Below are 10655 nucleotides of genomic sequence, written 5' to 3'. Positions count from 1 at the left end.
CACTCTTTCTTGCATGACCTATTTTTCCCTGCTCACGCCACAGAGACGTTTCAAACAAATGGCCAGTAATTCAGACTACTTGAAACACAGAGGGTTGCCACCCAAACAAGACAGTTGGGCATCTTAATGGCTTTGTCAGGTTTCCAAAAGGTTTTAGTGATTTGTTATCTCTTCAAGCTGAAGTAGAGCTCTGTTCACCTACTCCATGAAAGACAATGTCAAATGTTATACTTTTGTAGAAATTAGTGCAGTAGGTATGGACCATGGCCTAATATTCTGTTGTGTATCACACGGTGCGAATGGCTCATGTGAAGAAGTACGCCGTGTACATATATGCAGTATACTTAGTGTGGTAACACAAACTAACATAAGGAATAACTTATAGCTAAAGAAACTATTTATAGCTTGAGTAAGCCTTCATATTGCCTAAGTTCCAATGCTGGAAATACTTTCAACATGCTTTTGAAAGATGCTTAAAACTATGGCCTATTAAATTCCCCTAAGATTTAGAGAACATCCGTTTCTACTACTAGAATCGGATTCTGTACCAGTTCATACCTACAGTATGAACCCACAGTATGAACTGTGATTTTCAACCTTTTCATTTTGAGAACTCCACAACCTTCTTAGTTAAGAGACAAAGACCAACGTATCATGATATAAAAGCCTACCTACAACAGGTTAGCTGTTCTGAGTCACCTTTCAGACCCATTAAAAGTACTAATGGCCCCCTGGCAGAAAATCACTGAATTATACTATTATCTGGTATTTAAGGTCACTACAAGAAAAAGGCACAGAAATGACCATCTTTTGCTAGTCACAGAAGTCAAGAAGATAATAAAAAAATCACAGAATGGTTCGGGTTGGAAGAGACCTTAAAGATCATGCAGTTCCACCCCCACTACCATGGGCAGGGACACCTTCCAGTAGACAGGGTTGTTCAAAGCCAAATCCAACCTGGCCTTGAAAAAGAGAGTAAGAGAAAGGTTGAGACAAGAGAAAGACAACAGAAAATGGAAAAAACACAAGAAATGAGATGAAAGAAAAATAAAATAAATGTGTGCATATGGAAGATGAGGCAAAGGACTGGGTTTCTTCACACTGAGGATTATATGTAAAGAGACAACAGTATGAAGCTGAAGGCTGGCAAATACAAAATAACATGGAAAAGACACTGCTTGCACTATTTCCATTGTCCAAATGTCAAATGCCTTCTGGGAACCCAGGGGCTGGAGGGAGCAGGAGTAATAGCTGTGTAAGCATCTTGTAACAGGTTCTTCTTACAGGGATTTCTTGAAAACTGTTAGGCTCTGATGATAGCCCATATGGGGTCAGGAAGGCTGGAGAGAATGCTGGCTGCACTTTTTCCAGGCTATTTGCATATGTTCTTTAGTATGCAGAATGTCTCTGTATGTAATTGAATTGTTGTTTTTGCCTCTATTAATACATATGCAAATGAGTCAGTACTGCAGCTGTGCTGTATTAATCATATGTGTGCTTCTGTCTGTCTGCCCTGCAGGCTCAGGGTCGGAGGGAGGGGGAAGAGGGAATTCAGTCTCTTTAACCTACAAGGAAACTCACTCATGCAGACAGAGGTCTGCTAGCAAACAGCAAGCCCGAGTTACAACTGGAAGGAGGATAGGCTCGTCATTTTTCAGTCTTTTTCATCTTTCATAGATATGGATAGAATCTGAAAGTTATGCAGAAAGGACTGTTAAAATAGATAAAATGAATATGCTACCACTGCTAATTCTTTCCCCTGGAGGGCTGAGGGGGGAGTTATAATCTGACAACCACAGTGTAGCCACAATATTGTTTTACCATGTGTATTTACTGCCTGTAAATGTCCACTGTGCATATGTTCACTCACAGTACTCAATAAAATACAAAATATTTATATATAGTCTGTCATAATGATTGTCTTTTGTAAATTGAATGGATTCCGATAAAATGATGTGATCAAGCTTTTCATTCAAATCTATTTTGATAGAATATATCGAGTTTACCCGTAACATTGTATAAGATTATATCAAAGGCAAGTATGGGCTATTTAGATGCCAACTACAAATCATATTTACCCACCATGAACAAGATTTATTTGAGCGGATATGTTCAGTGGTTCATGCTTTTACACAATCTATCACAATCTCTAGCTCTCAGCAGGTAACCAGAAAGTGAGGACTAGTTGCATCTTGGTGTTTTGAGGGAGGAACTTTTTACATTTAAAAACAGGGATTGCTCAAAAATGCCCTTGGCAACCAATAGCCCCTCATCCCACATCTTACTTACGTAGTTTAACAAATATTTTTAAATCATCATTAAGACTTCATAATAAATAAGAAATCTTTGGAAATTCAAGTTTTTGAACACAATTTACCCCACAGTTACCCACAGATCTTTGCTCTGTTTAGGTGGTTGTAGCTTCACTTATATGAAGAGTACTATGCCCCATTTTTCTAGATGAAGAACTAGACCTTGGTCTTCAGTCATCTCTTTTAAAACTCTCATCTTGGCTACTCATTTTCAGAACAGGTGGTGAATATCTAGTGGCCAACACATTCACTTACAAAGCCAGGAACAAGTGGTGGACAGAAGGAGGAAATACAGAATCTGCATAACGCAGCAATTTTAAAAGCTATTTAAAAGGGCATCCAATAAAAATGTATACATATTACGTTGTTTTATTACTCCTATTATTATCATTATTTGTGATGGCCATCAGAAACAGCATAGCAATACACTGAGCTAATGGCAGATGGACAACTGCCATCTTTTGGTTATGCTAATGAGACATGTCACTTTTCGCATAGTTGGCTGTTTATTCCCCAGATGTGTGTGCTCACAGTGAAAAACTAATTCTACTTTTTATGCTTAAGTGGATTGCATGAGTATTATAATATTGTAATTAAACTATGCACTAATGATTTATTCCCTACAAATTAAGTCAGGGTCCTCTTAATGAGAACAGGTAAAGTAGAAATGCAAACAGTGGAAGAATACTGACTCCCACTGCTGAAAAGCCATCTTAGATGGTATTTAAAGGCAGACATTGCCCAGCAATAGAAGGAAGAAGCTGGCACTGCTAAGAAATGGTTTACCTTCTTGTAGGCAAAGAATTGATTACAGTAATATCTCAAAGAGGTCATGAATGTAGATTGCAAAGTAAATTAATAACGGATAAAGTACTGCCATCCCTTGGCCACATTCTGTAGAGACAGTAATGGGGCATAAGACTTCCCAATCAGAAATATTTCTTATGTCTTTGGAGCTCTGGCAAATTGGCTCCCCAACAAAAGGAAAGAATCAATCTTTCAGTGTTCAGATGTATCACTACCATTATCATAGAGTTTTCTCAGGGTATTCTCTCACAGATTTGAGGCACTGTAACACTGGAAGGCCAACTGCTAATCTAGTCAAAACTGCTTATCTCTACAGCTTATAGGAAGAAATCAGAAAGAGATACACAAAGGTAAAAGAAAAAGTGCTTGACAATTAATGCATGAGAATATAGTGCCATTTCTTCAAGAGGGAGAGAAATTCTGTCATCAGCAACTTTTCAAATTAAACTTAAGGAGATACGTCAGAGAAATAACCTGAACTGGCAACTGGAGAGACGTAGCTCATTCCCACAATGGCACAGAAGCCAAAAGGATGCTAGTATGCTAGAAAAAAAAAAGGGTATCTGACTGAGCAGGCACTCCTCATGCTTTATTTTTATTTCATAGGCAACAGATGTTTTCTGTAATAATCATGAGACCATTGAACAGTCTATCTTCTGATCAGTGACTGTATACTTGTTAAATAGCTCTATCCTTTTCGTTTCCTTCAAGTAAAACAAACATGGAGACTACAGATGATTGCATGAAATCTAGAAGCAAGGTTTTCCAAAGGAAAATTTGCAATGAGTCAGACACCTAAATAATAGCAAGACGACAACTTTCAGAAGCACTTAAACTCCAAATGGGTTTAACTTTTCTCAAAATCTAGACACTTATGTCAGTGCCTGCATGTGGCCCAAATTCTCCTAAAAATGTGGTCCAGACTATGTGTGCTGAATTCCACTGAAATTCAGTCCTTGGTATGCATTTACCACACCACTGAAAGTAGTAAGAAAAAACAAAATTGACCCAAGTACTTAACAAAGAAAGCGCAGACTAAGAAACTTGGACAAATTATTTTTCCCAATACATTTGAGGTCTACATCTGCTCCTCATCTCGATACAAACAGCCACAGAGAATCAATCAGGATTCTTCAAATGGCTGGTCTTCAGAACTAAGACCCAGTTAAAACGCTTTCACACTCGTATGCTGACACAAGGTTCTCCTGATCTGTATAGTGATAGGTTTAGTCATAACGTTGAACATAACCACCAAGAACCATAATGTCCTGTTTCATGCTAAGATGAGGAGGGAAGAAAGTTTGAATGTGGGCACTCAAAACTTTCTGGGGTGTTCTTCCAACAGCAGATGTTTGCAAGCTATCTGTATTACATCAGATTGCTATACTGTTTTGACAGGACACAAAATGTCCATATAGTAACACTATACGGGCAGCTGTCATTATACATCCAGCATCATCTTTCAATACAGTTATGGGTATATACAGCATTTGTATTACTGCCAATTAATCAGTCATTGTCACTATCTGGTTATCAAACAAACGATCTGGGAAATCTGAACCATTTGCATTCCCAATGGTGCAGATTTCTCTCAGATCAGGTGATAAAGTCCTTTGTTTCCTAATGCTCAGAAAGCACTCCGGTGGTATTTTTTCTCAGAAAAGAAATCACAAGATACCATTTTATAATGAATTTGCTCAGACTCCTCAAACCATGTATTTCATACTAGGTATACCCAAGCTGACCAGTATCAGAATAATCACTTGAGTTTTACTTTGTGTAAAACTTGTTACATGATCTCTATGCTTACAGCTTTGCATGTTGATCTTCGAGATGCAGGAGTATAATTCCCTTATTTGCTGATAAAAAAACCCCAAACATCATCTTCATCCTCTGGAAGTGTTTAAGGCAAGGCTGGATAAGGTTTTGAGCAACCTGGTCTAGTGAAAGTTGTCCCTGCTTGTGGCAGGGGGGTTGGAACTAGATGATCTTTAAGGTCCCTTCCAATTCTAACCATTCTATGTAAGGCATGTAGCAGTACTTCCAGTTCATTAGCCTTATTCCAAAACACAGTGGCAAGGCTATGTTCAGTTTTGCTCTCATTCACTTGAAACAGAATCACCATGTTGCACTACTGTTTAAGAACAAGACCATATGACATTCACATGGGTGAAAATCAACTTAAGAAACTTGTGTGCTAACCAAGAAGGATTTTACTGCAATGAGAACGTATTTTAAAACGATGCTTCACATAGTGTTTGGGACTGAATCTTCTCATTAACAGAGGAAAGCTAAAACCTTTTTTTTTTTTTCTGATTGGCATTTATGTCGTTAAATGTGGGTATGAGTGAATATGCAGAATGGTGAATATGTATCAGAGGACAGGGTCAAGCATTCATCTTGTTAGTTCCAGCTTCTCCAACATGGCCCTGTCCATCTATTCCTTTTGTGACATCTAACAATGTCAGTTTTAGTTTCCATTCTTATTGAGTCCTTAGTCTTTCTGTAGATACTGGGAATAAAGGCAATTATGTATGGATAATTGTGGCAGATATCAGACGACAGAATCTGTATATCCCAGTGGGGACTCTAAGGCAGGGAGAGAAACAGAGGGCCTCAGATTATGAACCCGTCAGCTGATATTACAGTGGATTTCAAAATGAGAGATTACATTTTCACTGACAAAGAGTATGTTTGCCACAGGAAAAACAGTCAGGTGTTAGTTGTTCCTCTATAAACACAGCGTGCATTTCACTTGCAAAACAAAAAAAGCATTTTTGACAACCAGGCATAAAAAAGTACTTCCTGTTGATCTCACAGTAAAAAACCATGCCCCGACTTAAAATTCTCTAATGAAATAACAAAGACATGTTTATCACTATACAAATAAACAAGAAAAATTCCTTGGCTTTGTCTTCACTAAGATAATGTTGTGTACCAAATTCTGCTGGGAGCAACAAACTAAGCATTGTGTCAGATTCTTTGATCTCCCCTGAAAACTATTGCTTTTAGTATACAAAGCCTGAAAGATGAGTGATAGGGAGGACAGAAGAAGAAAAGAAGGAACATTCTACTTTTCTGACCTTCTACTGCCTGATGACCAGATGACAGAGGGTCTGTAGGGAACTCTATGTTTATATGTAACTTAGGAGAACGTCTGAAGGAAGTAGAGTTCCTCCCTGAAAGAGACTGAAATGGCTGCGCATTCACTCATGCCTTTTAAAGGTGGTTTTGGACCAGTTCTTCACAACAATCATCATGAATGTTTCTTCATAACCAAAGAAACAGTCATCACTGAGCTAAACTTGATTTGGAGCTAAATGGAGTTTGAAAGGCTCAATTCTTCTAGGCAGACAGCTATGCTAGATGAAGCTCCACTCACAGGAGCATGGGTGAGAGTCCATTCTGAGTACTGTATCACAAAACCTTTCTCAAAAGACATCTAGCCTATCCAACTCTTTCAGATTTCAATTTTTTCCAGCATATACATACCCTTAAAGATCAAGTCTGAAAGATTTGAAGGAGTTTACAGATAGTAATTGGAACCTCTCCCACTAACTGGCTGCCAAACACTTTTTAACTCCAGACTAAATAACATGTAGCAAAACAACATACGTGAATTCGGTCAATACTTCCTTTTTAATGTTCTACTTCATACAGAAACAAGAGGCCTTTGAGGTTTTCAAATTTTCCACAACCTAAGCTCATCTTAAGATATTTATGAAGTCAGTCACATTTGCACAAAGCGCACCTTTATATAAGGAACTGTATTTGAGATAAAGCCTATTTTACTCAGAATGCTTCAACCCACCACATGCAGCGATACAGCCGAATGCTGGTGCTGAAATGAAAGTAAACCATCCTTCCATCTTACTGGAGCACTGTTGCATTATTTTAGGACTAGCTTGAATGACCATAAAAATAAGGAGAATTAGGCTCAGATCTTTATTTTCTCATTGCTAGCTAGCTCCATTTTTCCCCTCCTTCTTATATGTGTGTTCATGTGTGTTTGGCTATTATAAGCATTTTATCAATACCAATGTTACTTCTCAAAATTCATTTCAGAGGGATGACTTTTATGGCTCCCATGATTCTTATCCACCTACGGTATTTGTAACTCACAGAATCAGAAACTAACACACAGACAGTGTAGCTTTCCATATAAAGGCACAATAGGAATGAATGTATTAACCTCTGTGGTGCATGGAATGTGTCAGCTTACACACTGGCAGCTATTTCTGTGAAACTCAGCTAACTTCCGCTGGCTGTGTTAAAATACAAAAATTAGAAAACTCTTCCCCAGAACTATGTCCCACACTCTCGTATGCTGGCCAAACGACTGAAATATCTGCTGTTGCAGAGTCTACCTCATACTGATGCTGGCCAAACTGAGTTTCAGAATTCACTTTCCACGTACTGTTTATAAATGCTGAGCTTTTCTAAACAGGTATAAAGCTCCGCTGTTCCATGCGACTTGGCAAATATTAACAAGCAGGGAGACGAATTAGCAATGGAGAGTATGGGATTTTTTTGTTTGCTTCTACAAAAGAGTGTCAATCCAGGTTTTGCAGAACCAGAGATGATTTGGATCTTTATTTCATTTTAGTCACAAATTTTAGCCAGCTTTATCCTAACCGCAAAACACATGTGGCAGGTAACAAAATTCAAACTGCGGAGATGAGTATCACGTTTGCTTAACTCCAGTGACTCGACTGGGGTTGTGGGGCTGATCCGAAGTACCTGAGGAACACTTACAACTCTATCATTAAGACCCATGGACACCATAATACCTCCAAAAGGAAGAGTGATATTGTGAGCTTTGAATCAGATACATCTGGCAACCAGGCCAACACTTTTTAACATAGCTCAAAAAAAATCTTTATTATCTTTCCACCTGTTTTCTAATTGCCTATGTTAAATTAGTATAATCGCTAATTATCTGCACTACAGCAGTGCCTAAGATGTGCTGGGTACCATAAAACACTGTAGGAGGGGGCAGTCATTGCTCTGAAGAGCTTACAGCCCAAAAGGACATAATCACGTTAAGGATTTTTAAGTAGTTTAAAAGTGCTTGTCAGGACAGAGCTTTTCTGCCCCACAATATGTATTCTTTATCTGATTTACACCTAGCCAGCCTTTACAGCCTGATTCAGAGCTAGCTAATGGGAAAGACAAGCAAACACACGGCTCTGAGGAAATTTAAAGTAAAATTGACAATAAAGACACAAAAATGTAACAAAAAGTTCCCGCAAGGCGAAAAGAAAACGTGTATGATTTGATGATTGGTTTGCTTCAGATGCAAATTGTAAGCGAAGAGAACAGACTGAAGCCCCCCTGTTAACTGCATTGTGTTCAAATGGAAGAGAAAACTGGTTTTCATATTTACTTAACCTTTGCCTCTTCTGCATTGTTTTTGGACTTACCTGCAGTTGGAGCGGGCCTAAGCCTGGTGTTGCTGCGGCAGCAGCTGCCATGGTAGTTGGGATCAGCTGAACGGGGTAAGGGTCACCTAAGTAAGAGAATAATAGAGGCGTCAGCACCTTTTATCTACTCTCCACCTGCAAATTAAAGTCCTGCATTCACTCTTTCCAAAAGCCTTCTTTTGTGTGCCTTGTTGAGGCCTAATGAAAAGCTCTATTGTGCAGCCTTTTACTAACACTCTTTTCACAATTCTGGCTGAGAGAGGAATGTGAATAAAAGGCACAAGCAATTAAGGCGGAAACCTCATCCTTTTTCATGATGTATTTAGGGAAATGGAAAAAAAAAGTGCACATTGATCAGAAGGCTGCACTTCAAAAAAAAAAAAAGAAAAAGGAAAGAAAGAGGATGGGGGTGGAGGAGAAGAAAAGGAAAAAGGAAAACAGTACAACCTTGATAAGATCACAGCATCAGAAGGGGACAAATTTACAAGCTTGTCCAGAATATGAAGTTAACCAAACTCTGCTCACTGTTAGTAAACTGAGCCTCACACAGATCAGAAATGGTACTCCCCTGACTACTGTGTTTTCGTTTAGGTGAGAAAAAAAAAATCCTGCTTTAGTTTCAGGGTTTGATCCTACAACAACAAAAAGCATGTGAAGTTGAGTAAATCAGATACAAGCCTCCGAAATTCCTGCGCCAACTCTGCTTCATAACTTGTGATTCAGTTTTGCTTCAGAGGGAAAACTACTTCAGTTCTACTAAGAACTGCATTGTGCTGAATGAGATAAAGGGACCCGGTAAAGCTTTAAGAAAAAGGAAAAAGTTGTAGGCAAAAAAAAAATTCTACCTAAATGTTCCTGTACATTTCATTAGAGAGGTAGACTAGAAGTTTTCCTCCTTTATTGTGCTTTTTTCAGGGGGAAAAAAAGACCAATTAAGAAGGCAATGCAGGCTGTTCCGTACAATTACTATCAGTTACTATTGAATTTAAATCTTTAATGCTATCAAGCCTAAGTTACAGGAAACAAAAAACAAAGAAATTTCTCTCATGCTTTTGAAATGTTAGAAATAAGCTATGTTGGTGTATACATGCTCAGGGAACCTGCTAATGTTTATTTTTCCCATTTATAATGCAACCTTGTTTACAGAGATCTTTTCATTCAAGAATTTTGATCTCCTGTTAAGTACTGTAACTTCTAGAAGTCTTATGTCCAGAAAAAACTGGGCTGGCAAATCATCTTAACAGATATTTAACTTCAACAAATGTGCCTGCTTATATTTGAGAACATCTTAAATAATGCTTTGCTTTTGCTGACTGAAGTCTTACAGGCTTTCAAGGCCGGCCAGCCAAGCAATGGGAATCCAAAGGTCTACCCAGACATTCCTCATTCTTTGCACCAGCACCAGGCTACAACTTCTCTATTTATTTATTTCTTGTCAATGGGCAACAGATTTCCTGATATATCTGCGTTGGTTTTTTTTACCCCCAAAGGATGTGATTGTGCCACATTTTCCAGTTTCACTTTGTTTTAACTGAGGCATCCACTTTTTCTATTTCATATCATTGACTGAATTAAAAATTTTTGGAGAGTTATCTTGTGACCCAAGCAGTGGGCCTTAAACATGTAAAGGCACAGAGAAGAAAGAGACAGTGGTTCAAAGACTCGGGATCAATGGTATTTAGCTGCTTCCATGCCACTAGTAGCTCAAAGATTAATCCCAGTATCATTCTGAAAAACTCCTATCTAGAAGAAGACATTTTGTTCAAGAACCAGCCATGAAATTAATAATTTCTAAAATGCAAAGAAAAGAACAGGGTTTCACTAAAAGAAAGTTTTTCACTAGAATGTTGATTTTACAGCCCATTAAAGTTTTTAGTTATGAATTACCTGTATTAAATCAAAGATATTGAAAGATTAACTTCCACACACTGTCCTACACTCCTCTTCTCTCCACACACATGTATAAATATCAGCCCATCTTCCCACAACCTCATGCTAATTCATAAAACACACTATTCTCGACTTCCAAAACAGCCAGGCAGATTCTCATACTCTCATCTGTTGTGGTAATTCCCATCCTGTATGGTTGTTTTGGTAGATATATCAAGGAGAT

The 10655-nt window shown here is 38.3% G+C and overlaps 1 protein-coding gene across 1 annotated transcript in view; it reads right to left on the bottom strand.

Annotated features, from left to right (window-relative positions):
• The window catches only part of SOX5 (SRY (sex determining region Y)-box 5), a gene marked incomplete at its 5' end in the record, with an annotated part of 160391 nt that overhangs the window by 78100 nt on the left and 71636 nt on the right, over nucleotides 1–10655 (bottom strand). Inside the window, one exon of the mRNA XM_010012535.1 lies at nucleotides 8543–8628. Within this exon, the coding sequence (XP_010010837.1) occupies nucleotides 8543–8628 (86 nt within the window). The remainder of the gene's footprint in view (nucleotides 1–8542; nucleotides 8629–10655) is intronic.

The sequence above is a fragment of the Nestor notabilis genome, unplaced genomic scaffold (assembly GCF_000696875.1).
Source record: "Nestor notabilis isolate BGI_N333 unplaced genomic scaffold, ASM69687v1 scaffold10824, whole genome shotgun sequence".
Classification (NCBI taxonomy): Eukaryota; Metazoa; Chordata; class Aves; order Psittaciformes; family Psittacidae; genus Nestor; species Nestor notabilis.
This window is presented reverse-complemented; position numbering and strand designations above follow the sequence as displayed.